The sequence below is a fragment of the Pan paniscus genome, chromosome X (genome assembly GCF_029289425.2).
Source record: "Pan paniscus chromosome X, NHGRI_mPanPan1-v2.0_pri, whole genome shotgun sequence".
In the NCBI taxonomy this organism is placed as follows: domain Eukaryota; kingdom Metazoa; phylum Chordata; class Mammalia; order Primates; family Hominidae; genus Pan; species Pan paniscus.
Genome location: NC_073272.2, coordinates 21,598,135 through 21,613,902, shown reverse-complemented (window position 1 = coordinate 21,613,902; position 15,768 = coordinate 21,598,135). Strand labels below are relative to the sequence as shown.

Sequence of the window (15,768 nt, the reverse complement as noted above, 5' to 3'; positions counted from 1 at the left end):
GCTGGACATGTTTGGAGAGTACCTTGTCAAGAGTGTGATGCCTGCTGCCGAAGGCTTCGGTCCAGTGGGATTTGCTTTCTGACCAGATAAGATTTTATCTTAGAGACAACATCCAAAATCAATAGGCTGACAGATTATTGGTAAAAGATACATTACAGCTGTTTAAAACCATAAACGCTATCAAGTTCTAACTGCTAAGCCTGTAGTCATATTGTAATATCGGGACCCTCATGAGCACAGATATGAAAGGAATCAGGATGGTAGCTGTCGTTCTGTAATTGCTGTTTAACAGCCTGGCTTATATTCATGATTCAATCTTTTTTTGTTTTTTTCTTGCTTCCACAATTCAATCCTTATTTCTGTCAGCTGCAAAATCGTGAGTGTGCGCACAAGTTTTTTTCTCCCCCAGTCTTGAAACTGGAATAATTGCCAATCTGCTTATTAAAAAAATACATCTGCCCTATGAAAGTAGTTTCAGCTACTCTGTGTTAAATGAGTGATTATGACATTGGGCTCTGGTGGCACGTAATACTAATGCTGAAACGCTTGAATATGGAGGTTAGTGTGGTTTCAGATGTTGAGAAATCACTTCTTTGTGCTTATTGACATTTTTCCAAGGACTGCTCTGTTATTTGGCTTAAAATGTCACATGACAGCTGATCTCTTTGGTGCATATAATCCATGCAATTATAGTGTGAGCTTCTGCTGTCAGTGGTGGTTAAAAATCCATATACCTCACTCCTTTTTTAGCCTCTGATTTTTTTTAATTCAATTTAACTCATCCTTTTATTTTAAAACTTGAATTTGAATGGGTTCCATTAACAGATATTTTAAGGTGACAATCAAGTCTAGGGCGCTGCCAGCTTGAAGCTGAACACAGTCCCTAGCCCTCAAGCTGGATGTGAGATCTAATTTAGGGCATGTTGCAATGCAGAGATGTAGCTGATTTGTAAACAGCCCTTGTGACAACGTAATACAGTTGACAAGTGATGGTTCTCAGGCAGGGTGAAGTGTGTTATCTAGCTGTCTGAGTGATCACCCTGATTGCAGTTCCACCTGGGGTTCATCTCACAGAGCCACACAGGATAATTAAAGCCACAGATTCATCATTGGTAGATTCAGCCCATTTTAGTCTCATTACAGACAAATTTAGTCCTGTCTTCATTCATTATAATGAAAGTCACACGAAGATTCACTTTACTATAAACTATATTCTTTTTCCCTTTTAAATGGAACGTACAAGTGAATGTTAAAGTATAAAAGTACTTGCAAGTCACTCGCTTTGCTAATGAGAATGTATGCAAATGTGATGCATGTTTGCCTTTCCTGGACTCAGCCCTATGACCCATCCCTGTGTCTGTCCTGATGGCAGGGATTGGTAGATGATTTATGTTGGCCCATCTCTTCCCAGAGTGGCTAGAATGGTCTTACGGACATAGAAGGACATGTTAACTATTCATCTGGTTTAATTGAATTTAATACACAATCCTTAAGATTAATCTGCATTTCTGGAGTTATTAAATGGCTCACTTTTTAGTAGCATATCATTTATTTGCTATTATCTGAGATAGTGAATTATTTAAGTAAAAAGGGAATGTTCTTTCCATGAGGTGGATCTTACCAAGCTGCTGCTGCTTTCATTTACAGGCGATTACCAATTATATTAAATTAGGAATGTGGGTAAAAGGAAGCATGGCCGTCTGAAGGTTTAAGATGTTTGGTTACTAGGTGTTGCATAATATACTGCAATCTGGGATCTGGCACTTGCTGGTTGACCTATGGTCTGCTGGCACATGCATTATTAATTATCATTTTCCATGAATATTAATGATGGTTGGATATCAGTTTAAAGAATAGTGAATCAGTTAACATGTAATTTTCATATACTTTGATTTATAAACATGCACATTTTAAGATACATTTGTTTTCTTTTAGAACATTAATTTTTCCATTTCAGTTTCTCCTTTCCCTTGATACTGACTTTTTTTTTTCTTTCTTTTTTTTTTTGAGACAAGTCTTGCTCTGTCGCCAGGCTGGAGTGCAGTGGTGCGATCTCGGCTCACTGCAACCTCCGCCTCCCGGGTTCAAGTGATTCTCCTGCCTCAGCCTCCCGAGTAGCTGGGATTACAGGTGCACGCCACCACACCCAGCTAATTTTTTGTATTTTAGTAGAGACAGGGTTTCACCATGTTGGCCAGGATGGTCTCGATCTCCTGACCTCGTGATCCGCCTGCCTCGGCCTCCCAAAGTGTGGGGATTACAGGCGTGAGCTACCGTGCCTGGCTGATACTGACATTTAATGGTGTATTGGAGTGATTTATATTTTTTCAGGACAATTTCTGAAGCGTTGCCAAAAATGCTGGTTGTATTTTAAAATTCAGGTGATTTCTGTAAGTTATTGAACAAGAACCAAGTGCTGTACACATACCTCAGTCTATTTATATTATAGTACTCTTTTCTACCATGGCCACCTACAACTTAATTTTATAATTTGAAATGTTACTGAACCATGAAAATATAAAAGAGCATATAACCAACATCTAGCTACCCACTACCTAGTTCTATCAAATGTTGCCGTTTTGTCATACTTACTTCTGATCCTTAAAAAAATAAATAAGTAGACTTCTGATTTCAGCTCAGAGATGTAGAGAGCTGCAAAGATGTCCCTCCCACGCTTCCAAGAAAAAATCTGGACAGATTGGAAATTAACAGAGAACTGAGTTTGCAGAGCAAACGACCATTTCAAAATCTGGAAAGAGGTGCCTTCTGAGACACAGGACAGGACCTGAGCATTTGTTTACAGGAGCAGAAGCCACCAGACCCCATAGAAGTAGGTAGGAAGATTAAGCTAGAAAATTTGACAAATTGCTGGAGGCTGAGTGTGGGCTAACTTGAGAGTGTGAAGTCTTGAGGGCAGCAGTTGTGGGGGAGGGGGTCCTATCCCTTTGCAGGCTTTTCTTCCAGGAACCCCATTTGGCTCTAACTGGGAGGGTGAGGGAAAATTCAGAGAAAACTCATGGTGCTGGCCTCAGGAACCACTGAGCAATCTACTTAGACCCTTCTCCTTTAAGGAGCAAAAGGCTTCTACTGCAGAGGAAGGCTATGGTCTGAGGGCCCTGGTGAATTAACCATTGCAGATGGGGGATGGAGCTCCCCTTCAGCCCCTTCCCCACTCCATCTCACCTAAAAAAAGGTCTTTAAGTGGGTGGTAGACTGAGAACATTGGTGATACCTGCTACAGCTGGGGGTTTGGGGTGGGAGGAGCTGTATCCCTAGGGCAAATACGTTGTGAAGCCTACACCTTCAAGACACAGGCCCGCTGTGTATATTTTAGAGACTGAGACTTGAAATATTAGAGAACTGCCCTTCTTCCCTCACCCCACCTGCAGGCTAGCAAGCCCCCAGGAATAACAGTGGGTTACAGCAGGGAGAGCTGCAAGAGACAGGCTCACACTGGGAACAGCATAAAGGAAAGCCCCAAAGCCAAGAGAGGGGACAAAAAAGGTCACTAGAGGAATTTGAAGTTTTTGATGTTCATAGGAACAACAAACCTCAACGCAGCTCAACTCCTGACTAGATTAATATCAGTTCCACACTAAGGGCTCATTTACCTTAGTATCTGCTACCTTCTATGAAATGTCTGGCTTTCAACCAAAAATTACAAGGCATGCCAAAAGGCAGGTAAAAGCAGTCTGAAGAGACAAAACACTCGGTAGAACCAGATGCAAATGCGATATAGCTGCTGCAACGATCAAAACACACATGTATCTTACCTAGGCTCTGTCCACTGAGTGCCCTTTCTGTGACAGGTGCCATTTTAGGAGCCATTTCAGAATGAGCTTAACAAGGTCTGAGCTTTTAGAGAGCTTACACTCCAACAGAGTACAGAGGGCTTAACCACAGACAAGTGAAAAGATAATTATAGATAGTGAAACATGCCATGAAGAAACACAGGAGAGGAAAAGGCTAGAGTGGCTAGAGTGGCTGGTGGAGTGTGTGGGCTGTTTCAGGTGAGGAGAAGTTGGAGTCCACACGTGAATGATGAGGAAGAGGCTCCTGCCATTGCTAAGAGCCATCCAAGCAGAGAACAAGAAGCGTAATTGCCCAGAGGCGTGAACAAGGTTGGATCCTCCCTCGGTCTGCACTGTTGCCTTGGAAGGTAAAAACGCTATGGGCATGGTGCTGATTACAGTAAGCTTTACAATTGTGTTGCTGTCATGGCCAACCTCTAGGGATAAAGTGGTGGGTGAGTTTTCTTTAAACATGTGTAAGAATTACCTGTCTTCCTCCATTTTGAGGGACAAGGAGAATCTGTTAGATCTTGTTTGTAACCACTTCAGGACCTGGTACAGGGTGAAAAGGAATGTGAATTTGCAATTGTGAGTAGATACTGCATCATTTATCCAGTGCAACTGTATTGTTCTTTGTATTAACTCAGCTACTCCTTACCCTCCATCCCTTGCCCCAAGTAGTGATTATTCCTATGTTATAGATGGGAAAACTGAAGCTCAGAGAGGTTGCCTGACTTGAAGATTGCAGATCTATTAAGGGTCAACCCAGTTATTTGAACTCTGGCAGCCTGACTTCCCAGGATTGTGTTGTGAGAACTAATTAGAAGGACAGGTATTCTTAAAAGTGGAGCCTCTGATGAAAAAGAAAACCGAAAACCAAACATAGTTGTAAAATTCACGTACTAAGTTTATGTGAAAACATTGGCTGCTGAAACTGCCTAAGGAAATGGATTTAGTAAATGCATGTTGAACTATCTATCACTTGTTCATTTGTCATGAGTGCTTAAAATAGATGAAAATGGGTAAATAGTTGCAACGTCCCAATTTCTGCTGTGTCTTACTACACAGCAGAATACTATACAGTGTTATTGTATAGTATTAATACCGTGAGGGCAATGTTGTTTGACACTTCCCTACCTGGAACATTCTGGAAATCACTTTTTGTGATCTCAATAACTGTTAAGTAATTGGTACCAGTCTAGTGGGTTGTTTTGTTTTTGAGATGGAGTCTCGCTGTGTCGCCCAGACTGGAGTGCAGTGGCGCGAACTCGGCTCAGTGCAACCTCCGCTTCCCTGGTTCAAGCGATTCTCCTGCCTCAGCCTCCCAAGTAGCTGGGATTACAGGTGCACACCACCATGCCCAGCTAATTTTTGTATTTTAGTAGAGACAGGGTTTCACCACGTTGGCCAGGCTGGTCTCGAACTCCTGACCTCAAGTGATCCACCCGCCTCAGCCTCCCAAAGTGCTGGGATTACGGGCATAAACTACTGTGCCTGGCCCAGTCTACTGTTTTGTAGACTGCATTTTTCACCTGCTCAAATGCTTTTCATACTTTTTCTATACTAGTGTTTATTTTTTGAGAAGATATGAGACATAAAATAAATGAACCATATTAAGTACATGACTGGAGAGGGAGACTGTTACATTGGATTAAGAAGATGCTTGTATCCATTGGTTTTTGTTTTTCACCATTAGGGGAAGAAAAACACCTTCCCAAGAGTACCTTTCTTGATACACCAAAAGGTTGCTGGTATTTGGTAATGATATATTCATTGAGGGAAATACCAGGTGAATGGAGAGTTCTTCAACCATTAGCAATAACTGAGCACCCACTGTGTGCATAGTTCCTTTATCTGTACCATTCATGGGACTGCATGTTAGATGAGGAAAACAGCAAACAGCAGATTTTTATATAGCACTTCCCAGGGACCAGAGACATTAAGTAAGTTGCCCAAGGGAGCACAGATTGTAAATGGCAGGTCTGGACGTGGGCTGGTGGGTGGCTTAACTCCAGAGTCTGTGTTCTCTCACCCCTAATTGTACTACGGTATAGCATTGTCTGGGTGGCCTTGGCTATGTTCACAAACCTCAAACCAGATGGTAATTAGCATGAGGGGCACCCAAATCTGTCAGGTTCGGAGAACTTCTGGGAGTCTTGGCTGAGCTCTGTGATAGGGTACTGTGAGGTGTTTTTTTTTTTTTTTTTTTAATATGCAGCCATGTCTTAATTGAAACCACAACTTCCTGTGGATGCCTTATGATGTTATTTGAACAAGGGAAATAAGCACATGAATCTTTAAAAAGTTTCAAGTATATTGATTTTTAAGAATGGATGCAATTAGTAGTTCTCATTAGCTCCACAAATTATTTACCGTGGAATGCTTTGGTTCCACATAAAGCCCTTTAACGCTAAAAGATTTTGCAGGTTCTGCTGCTTTGACTATCTAGAGCTGATTTCGACTGGCAGCTTTAAACATGCGCAGTAATGCAAGTGCCGATGCTGCCAGCACAAATGGAACAATGTATTGCTTTAATTTAAAAAACAGGCTTTGTCTCATTTTTGACTCCCTTTACATTTAATCTGACTAGTCATGTTTTCTAGGAGGATGGTGAGGGTGAGAGCAGGATTTGACTCTGTTGTTCATCAATAAAGATCCTGGAAAAAACTGGAATGTGAATTTTGATTGTGCCCTCCCATTTGTAAAGGGGAAACAAACAAAAAACAAAAACCCTAGAAGATTCTGAGGCCAGACGACAGTGTAGCCTTAGGCTGCCTAAACTCAGATGTGCCCTTCTTCCTAGGATCTTGTTAAAAGGCAGATTGTGATGGCAGCGGGTGGGGGGGGGGTAGGGTTTGGGCTGGGGGCGGGTAGGTTTGGGGAAGCTGAGATTCTGCAGTTCTAAGAAGCTCCCAGTCGATCCTCCTTTTAGTAGCAATAATTTCTGACACTTTAGACCTAGCTCTCTATCTTCTGGCTGTGTGGATCACCTGGGGGAGTTTAAACAACACAGTTTCTCACAGCCACACCAGACCTATTGAATCAGATCTCTGCAGGGGTGAAACCAGCAGGTATTTGGGGGGAAAAAAAAAAAGCTATAGAAATCATTTGATAATACATCTGCCAGCTTTGTTTATTGGTGATGGGGGAGTAATGACAGCTTTGAAAACTTCACTGTTGGAATCAGATTGAGATGTTTAAAGTTAAGCTTTTTGACATCCTAAGGGCTTCCACTCCAAAACTACATGAGCTATCTTAGCAGCCACCCATCTTGGAAGGGAACTCACTAGTTCTTTATGAGTATGTCCAAACTGGCTTAGATCAGAGAGAGTGGAGGAAAAAAAGAGTACTTAATGGTTAGCTTGCTGACCTGCCTAGCATTAGATAATGTCTGTGAAGGCCCCTGGAGTGCGTCCAGGGAAGCCGGGGCCCAAATATGGAAAAGAGAAGTCATGATTATGAGGTAGGAGTTGCAATTACCATCGTGAATATTTAAAGTGTTATTTCAGCTCTTTCCTACGCTCCTGGGTTTGGGGTTTCATTTCTTTTTCCTTTTTTTTTAATATGGATTCTCACTCTGTCGCCCAGGCTGGAGTGCGGTGGCGCGATCTTAGCCTACTGCAACCTCTGCCTCCCGAGTTCAACTGATTCTCCTGCCTCAGCCTCCCGAGTAACTGGGATTACAGGCACCCGCCACCATGCCTGGGTAATTTTTTGTATTTTTAGTAGAGATGAGGTTTCACCGTGTTAGCCAGGATGGTCTCGATCTCCTGACCTCGTGATCCGCCTGCCTCGGCCTCCCAAAGTGTTGGGATTACAGGCGTGAGCCACTGTGCCCAGCCTGGGGTTTCATTTCTAGCAGTGTGTGGGGAGCCAGGACAGGTTAGAAAGAAGGGCCAGGGGATGTCTTTGTTGTGATAAAGCAGATACCACCATGGAGTTTTGCCACTTTCACGGTATGATTTTATTTTATTTTATTTTTTTTGATAACTGAGACACCCCAGCAAGTGTCTTCTTAACATTTCGTAAATCTTACTATTAATCTTTTCCCCTGAGGTCAAGCAGGAAGATAAGACACCAGGTAGAGACTTAGCTTTCGCTCTCCTCAAGCTATTGTGTCTCTCTCTTAACTTGGAGTCTTTCTTTAAAACCAAGTGTTTCCCAGTGTTGCGTGTGTGACTTTTCTTAACTCCTTACATTATCTAAGGATTAAAAAAATAAGGGGCTGGGTGTGGTGGCCTATGCCTGTAATTCCAGTGCTTTGGGAGGTCAAGGCAGGAGGATCACTTGAGACCAGGGGTTTGAGACCAACCTGGCCAACATAGCGAGACCTTGTCTCTACACTAAATTTAAAAATTAGCCAGGCATGGTGGTGTGTGCCTATAGTCACCACTACTTGGGAGGCTGGGGTGGGGGAGGATTGCCTGAGCCCAGGAGTTAGAGACCAGCCTGGACAACATAGTGAGACAATGTCTCTAAAATAAATAAGGGAAACCTCACAATCAGAAAAATAAAAAAAGTTGGACATTCCCTGTCTTCCTTTTCTGAAGCTTCTACGGTGAGAGATGTTGTGCATTGTCACCATGAACTTCTGTGTCAGGGAGGGTTGGAGCCGAGAAGCAGAGCGCTAAGTGTGATCTGGATAAGGGATTTCCTGCACGTTGTGGAAGCTGCCAGTGCAAGCTGCCCCCTGTGTCCTGTACTGAGTCTGAAGTCGCTGGAGGAAGGTGGGTGTGGATGAGAGCAAGGACTCCTGGAACCTGCCTCTGGCTCTCACGCCCCCAACCTCAATGACACAGTGCCCTGTGGGAGAGATTGGTGCCCTTCCCGAAAGAGAAAGATTAGCCCAGTCCAGTGGGCATCTGTTGAGTGTCTGCTATGTCTTGAGAGCTGTTCCGGGCCCCCGGGGGAGAGCATGAGGGGAGAGACTGACCTGGAAGCACACTTTTCCAACCCGTTGTGGTGCGTGCCCAGTACGCTAAGGGAGCACAAAGGGAGGGGGACCTAAGAGCCTGGGGCAGAAGAGGAAGGAATTTGATCAGGTGAAGAGGACGGGCCAGAGCCCAGAGCGAGTGAGAAAGAGGGTATAGTGTGAGTGTGAACAGAGGCCTACAGCTTGATGAGTACCTAGAAATAAGCCTTGCCAGAGTAAAATGGGAAGCAAGGCCGGAAGGTGAGAGGGATCTTGCACGCCCTTGAAAGGAACTTGGACTTTTGGGGTAATTGGGAACCACTGAGGCAGGATTCTAAGCAGGGGTATGCCGCACCGTCACATGTGGATGGAGGAAAGTTCCTTCAATCTGTGACCTCTCCTGAATGAGCACCTGCTCCCAGGCAAGGTTTTTATTTATTTTTATTTTATTTTAATATTTTGGAGTGCAGTGGTGCAATCTTGGCTCACTGCAACCTGCGCCTCCCAGATTCAAGTGATTCTTGTGCCTCAGCCTCTCGAGTAGCTGGGACTACAGACATGCGCCACCACACCTGGCTAATTTTTGTGTTTTCTTGGTAGAGACCGGGTTTCCTTGTGTTGGCCAGGCTGGTCTCGAACTCCTGGCCTCAAGTGATCCGCCCACCTGGGTCTCCCAAAGTGCTGGGATTACAGGCATGAGCCACCGCACTGAGCCTCCAGGCATGTTCCCCACTGGCCACCCCTCCCCGAGACAGAGCCTTGCTCTGTCGCCCAGGCTGGAGTGCAGTGGTGCGATCTTGGATCACTGCAACCTCTGCCTCCTGGGTTCAAGTGATCCTTCTGTCTCAGTCTCCCAAGTAGCTGGGATTACAGACACCTGCCATCATGCCCAGCTAATTTTTCTGTATTCTTAGTAGAGACAGGGTTTCTCCTTGTTGGCCAGGCTGGTTTCAAACTCCTGACCTCAAGGGATCCGCCCACCTCAGCCTCCCAAAGTGTTAGAATTACAGGCGTGAGACACTGCACCCGGCCCAGGCAAGGTTTTAAAAACAGCTTTGAGGTCTAATTTACATGCCATGATATTGACCTAATGAGTATCCCAGTCAGTGCTTTTTAATATATTTACAGAGTTGTGTGACCATCTTCACAATCTAATTCTTGAACATTTCCATCACCCCCAAAAGAAACCTGTGCCCATTTGCAGTCACTCTCCATTTCCACACTCAGCCCTAGGCAACCACTCACCTTTGTAATTTCTCCTTTTTCTTTAAGGAGAATGTTTTCTGCAAATGTATTATTTACTTTAAGGAGTCTCCCAAATTATAAACTCTTACTCTTGGCTACCCGGTTACTGCTTAGCCTGTTCCTCCCAGCACACTTGAGATTGCATGGAACAGAAACCTGTCTGGGACTGCCTTAAACACAGACATTTGTTATTTTGCATAATTGGGAGGCTAGAGGTAGGGTGGACCCCAGGGGCGGTGTGATCAGCTGCTCAGTGTGACATCAGAAACCTGTGTTCTTGCTGTCTCTTCCCCCACCGTGTTGTTCTGGCAGTAGCTTCACCCAAGGGCTGGCTTCCCTGTGGTCATCAGATGGTTGTAGAATGGTGTCCATCTGCAGTGGGGCCCTTTGCTTCCTTGCTCACAGCCCGTATGTAGGAGGAGTTATTTCTTGCAGTCTGATTGGGTGAGCTTTGTTACCCCTGCCCACCCTGAAGCAATGATTGGCTTAGAATTAATTAGGCTGTCCTTCCTAGAGCTGGAAATGGGCTCCATGGGGGAATGGATGGCACCTGTGACCAGGAGCGGGCTCTGCTGGGGAAGGAGGAAGGGAGCCAGCTCTACTGGGTAGGCAACCAGCAGTGCTCACTGAGGGTTCCTGACCAACCGCATTGGATTGTTTGTTTCCTTTCACTTGGGGGCCTTTTTTATGTTAAATGCAAGCAAGGTGATCCTCTGATTTTGAACTTGTTATCTGGGGGAAGGCAGACCAATCCCAGTTCATCCTGGCTGAGTGACAGCGGATTTGATCGTTGATCTCAATAGGCTTGAGAGTAATAATATGTGAGTATTTTTGAAGCTGACCCTAACTTTACATCTCTGAAAAGTATCAATTCAGATCTCACTAATTCAGGAGGTTCTGATAATTTGGTCAAGAAGTTCGCTGAAGTTTACCTTTGAACAGTTTTATAGTGAGGGTAATATTGGTGATGGTGGTAACACTAACATATGTGGGAAATAAATGATTTGAGTAACATTCGAAAAACCTGTTTGCTTTAGGCTAGAAATATCTAAATATACGACTAGAAGTAAATAGTAGAAAATCATTCCTATCTAGTTATTAAGTTAGTCCCTTGGAATCTCTCCTTGGGGAAAAAATAAAATCCTGCTCTGACTATGTCAGTATTTGAATTACTGTATGAACCTGAAATTAACAAAAATGGACTTTCAAGTATAATTCATGCTTCACTGAGCCAAATAGACATTCTGCCAGTTATTTGGACTTTATTAAATTTTACTTTATTACTTATATGTAATAAAAAATCAAGGTAAGCCTCTGCTTTGCGAAGTCATTTATTTGATTAGGAGCTGTATTTTAGAGTGCATTTCAGGGCGAGGTTTGTCCACATGTAAGTAATGAACGTTTGCTGGTGCAGCTCGTAATGGTGAGAACGGATGTTGAAGAAAGCAAACACCATATGCCCTTTGTTTCCCGTGCATGTCCTCTTCTGGAGGCCTGGGTGGAGTGTTTCAGCTGTCTCAAATAATCTCCATTTTGCTGTTACTGCAGACTCTGCGGTTCTCCAGCTCTCTCCTCTCTGATGTTAATTATAACTTCTTCCTAATTAGGTGGCTCTTCCTCCTCCTCAGTCATACAGGTTCCACACTCTCAAGTGCCAGAGATTGGATTACTTTTCACTTGATTTGCGACAGAAATAAGTGCAAAGAATTACAAAAAAACCACCAGTGTGAGTGTGTAGTGGGAGGGGCAGGCGGGTTGGGTACGGGACAGGATGCTTAGAATAATTTTGCTGCCAAGTGAATCAGAGAGACTTGCAGTTCTCGGAGAGCACGGAACTTACTCCTGCCCAGAGTTCAGACACAGCCAGAAATTACCATTTCATACTTCACAGAATGGAGGTTTCAGCAGCCAAAGCCCCAAGTGCCGCAGACTTGTCTGAGATTGTAAGTAGGCCATACATCTGTTTTGATTGTTGCGATGTCTGCATCTTTTGTAGCCTGTTGCCCGACTACTTTGTAGGCCAGGAGGGAGGCATGATGGGGAATTTGGTCTCAGGCCAGTCCTTCCAAGATGGTGACCAACACTGTTTTCCACTTGGCCCCAGGTCTCAGTTTTCTGGTTTATAGCCGAAGGGTATTTCTTTCACTAAGCCCTTGTCTGTGATAGAAGTGGATTCTTTGGCTGAGTTCCTTTTGTAGTGGCATTTATAAAGATTTTGAATAGCTCTGTCATCTGGTTTGGTGGCTCTTTCCCTCTCTGATCACTATCGACAGCCAGGTGAGTTTTCTCCAGGGGACACTGCACACAGATAGCTGCATTCAACCAAACCCCCTGCAGGCATCCATTTCTGCAGTGAGGTACCCCTCTCAGGGGTTGGGAGCAGGTAACATTTCTGATGCAGCTGGCAGATTTGGGAATCTGGGGGGGAAGCCAGGTGTGGAATTTAGCTTTCCTGTAGTGTGAAGAAATAAAGTCTTACTTTTCTCATCTGAAAATCTCCATCCTACCACCTCGCAGGACTACTGGATTGTTTAAAGTAATGAATGTGAAGGCACCTGGTGCTTGGTTGCCATCCTTCTCCTTTTCCATGGCACTCTATGCCATAAATGCAAGCAGTGTGCTGGGCTCTGTGAGATGCCACCAGTGTTGCTGTCCTGGCTTGTTTCAGGCCATCTTTTGTGGCCACCAAGTTGTCATGGTCAGTGTCATAGGTTTGATCTTGGGGTTGGCCAGTTGGCCTTGCTTAAGTATGTAGCCCCAGGTTGCCCTTTTAGTCATGGCCAGGTGACCCGCCTCCCAAAACAAGGTCCTGGGGAAAGGGTATGAGTGAGTCATGGTTATGTCTCATAGCTAACGTTTAAGTTAAAGATGATGGGAACTGAGGACCCAAGTTAGGAGGCTGTGTTACAGGTCCTTGGGGAGAGTGATAATTCAAAAGACCCCTTTCCCGTCCAGCTTTGAGTTTCCAACTTATTAAAACCTATATTCAGCCAGAGCGAGGGAGAAGGAAAACAAAAGGTAAACCTCGGCCAGGCACAATGATTTATGCCTGTAATTCCAGCACTTTGGGAGGCCGAGGCAGGAGGATCGCTTGAGCCCAGGAGTTCGAGACCAGCCTGGGCAACATGGTGAGACCCTGTCTCTACCAAAAATAAAAAAAAATTAGCCAGGAATGGTGACACACGCCTGTAGTCCCAGCTACTCAGGAGGCTGAGGCTGGAGGATTGACTGAGCCTGGGAGGTCGAGGCTGCAGTGAGCCATGATCACGCTACTGCACTCCAGCCTGGGTGACAGGAGTGAGACCCTGTGTCAAAAAAATAAAAATAAAAATAAACCTTGATTGAAAACTGCTGAGCAGTCATCTGAATTCTGATTCAGAAGTACATGTAGGACACCGTCATGGTACTTTTCCATTGTGTTGTTTCATTTAATGTGTTTATGAATTTAGGCAGCCACCATGCACGTCGGTCAAGCCCCAGTTGCCTTTCGTGTGTGTGTGTGTGTGTGTGTGTGTGTGTGTGTGTGTGTGTGTGTGTTTAGGGCACTTTCTAGAGCCTGCTTTGTTAATTAACTGTACTATGTGCTTTATATTTGCTGTGAGTTAATTACCGATGATAGTGTTCCCTTGCCAGTCACAAGTTCTCTCACCCTTTTCCCCCATTGAATTCCTCATATTTCATCTCATCCGTAGGCTCAAGTTGTTTGTCTTTGACTGGCAAGACTCCTCAATAATCGTGTATCAGTGATCTCTGACACAGTGCTAACTTTTATCACTGATTACGGAGAGACATTGTATAAATCATCAGGACAGTTTGTTTTGCGTATGATGATTTAAGAGCACCTCTTAACCAACATCAAAGTAATATATCAGAGTGCCAACCTTCGGTACTTTTCTTTTGCTTTTCATTGAAATCCACTTTCTTTTCTATGGTCTACTGGGCCTCGTATGGTCTGGCTTTGCCTACCTTTTCAGCCTCATCGGGGTCATCTTCCCACTCGGCCACTGCCTTCTGCCATGTTGAGTTCTCGCCTGTCCCAGCACTGTCTCTGCGTCTGGGCACTTGCAATTCTCACTGCTGGGAATGCCCGTTTTTTTCTTTTTGGCTCCTTGCTTGGCTGGCCCTTTCTTTTCTTTCAGGTACCACTCTGAGCAGCCCTCCAGGGCCATCTTGTCTCAAGGGCCAGCCTCCATCTTGAGTTTCCTTTCTCCATTCCCATCACATCACCACATTTATTTCCTTTGCAGTCCTTATATCACAGCCTGTAAATATTTTGTTAACTCATTGATGTACTTGGTATTTGATGTCTCTCCCACCAGAATTTTAGCTCCATGAGGGCAGGGGCCTTGTCTGTCTTATCCCTACCATATCCCCAGCTCTTAACTCAATTCTAGATGCATAGTAAATGCTCAACAGATATTTGTTGAATGAATAGTTGCTTTGGATAATTAACACGGTGAATTACTTTTAAGTAGTTTGTGACTGCAAGCTGATAAAGCCAGTCCCATGTTTTATGTGGCTGGCCCCCTCCCCATCTGCATCCATCACTGCTCTGGCACTTTGGGAGCATTTCAGACCCCAGGGCACTATTTCTCTGTCTTGGCCAGCCCCTGGCTGGTGTCTGGGATAACCCTCTGTTTTAAGCATCATTTTTGTTCTCAAAATGAAAACCACCTGTCTTCAAAGTGATTTGCTTAAAATAAATGCTTTATTTCTTTACTGAGACCTTCTTCCCTTTCTGCCTTTCTCCACCTTCTGCCAAGAATAATGTGAAAAACCCCATTATCTTGGAAAGTGGTTTTCCCTCTGGTTGGAATCCAAAGCCAGATGACTTACCACCAAATGTGCTGGGATAATAGCTTTCCCCTGCCCTGATGCTCTCAGATGTTAGTGAGGTCTCGACCTTGGCACTTCCTTTCTTTGTATATTTCCTTGAAACTTCCTTCCTACAGGTAAAGAAGCTAGCCCAAGGCACCACCTAAATGGCAGTGGGGGTAGGGACCATGTCTAAGTAGCACTCTGTGGCAGACTGTTTGCCAGCTCACTGACACCTTACACCAATTCCAGGGAGTTGACAGTTTTTACCACCATTTTAGAGATAGCAAAATGGAGGCTCACTGAGGTTAGGTGACTTGTTCCTAAGCACATAGGTTGCAACCAGCCAAGATCAGAAACCAGGCTTGTCTGACTCCCAAATTCATCTTTTATTTGTTGTTGTACTCAGTGTCTCCCAGGGCTATATCAACCAAGTTCTGCAGTTAAAAAAATATCTGGCAACCTGGTCTACGGTACACATCCATGTAACTGAAGTAAGTTTCCTGAAACAGTAGCTGCCTTCACTGTGTGTGATGCCCTCTTGTATTCTCCATTCCATTCAACAGATGCTTGTCAGGACCTTCTAAACTGATTACGTGGCCCACCGATTGGTGGCAGTCCATTTGAAAACAGTTTGAGGGACATTAGTGTAGGTGAGGTGTAAACTATGCTTAGTTTATATAGAGGTTTACATGGTGTAAGCTATTAAAAAGAATTTTTATGGCAATATAATAGACATACATAAAATGCGCATGAGGGTACGGCTGTTGAATTTTTACAAACTAAACTCATCTGCATAATTAGCACGAGATCAAAACACACACCATTGATTTAAGCTTCTTTGAATCAAGACAGAGGCATGAAGTACAACAGAAACTGATAGCCCCTCAGTTTGTTGTGAATTACGCACAAACAGCTTACTCCATAGGCAGACTCTTTTTGGAGGTCCATAGCTTGCCTTTCCAGTGATGGGGTCTGGCTGGTATTTGTTTGAGATCTAAGAAT

General features: G+C 44.2%; 1 protein-coding gene across 15 annotated transcripts in view; it reads left to right on the top strand.

Moving 5' to 3' along the window:
* Nucleotides 1-15,768, top strand: part of SH3KBP1 (SH3 domain containing kinase binding protein 1) — a 357,317-nt gene that overhangs the window by 76,079 nt on the left and 265,470 nt on the right. Inside the window, exon 1 of one of the 15 annotated variants that reach the window (XM_063601887.1) lies at nt 10,190-11,891. The exons of the other annotated variants lie outside the window; for them this stretch is intronic. Coding sequence (XP_063457957.1) covers nt 11,841-11,891 — 51 coding nt within the window. The 5' untranslated portion in view covers nt 10,190-11,840. Of the gene's footprint in view, nt 1-10,189; nt 11,892-15,768 lie in introns of those variants that run through there. 15 annotated transcript variants of the gene reach the window in all.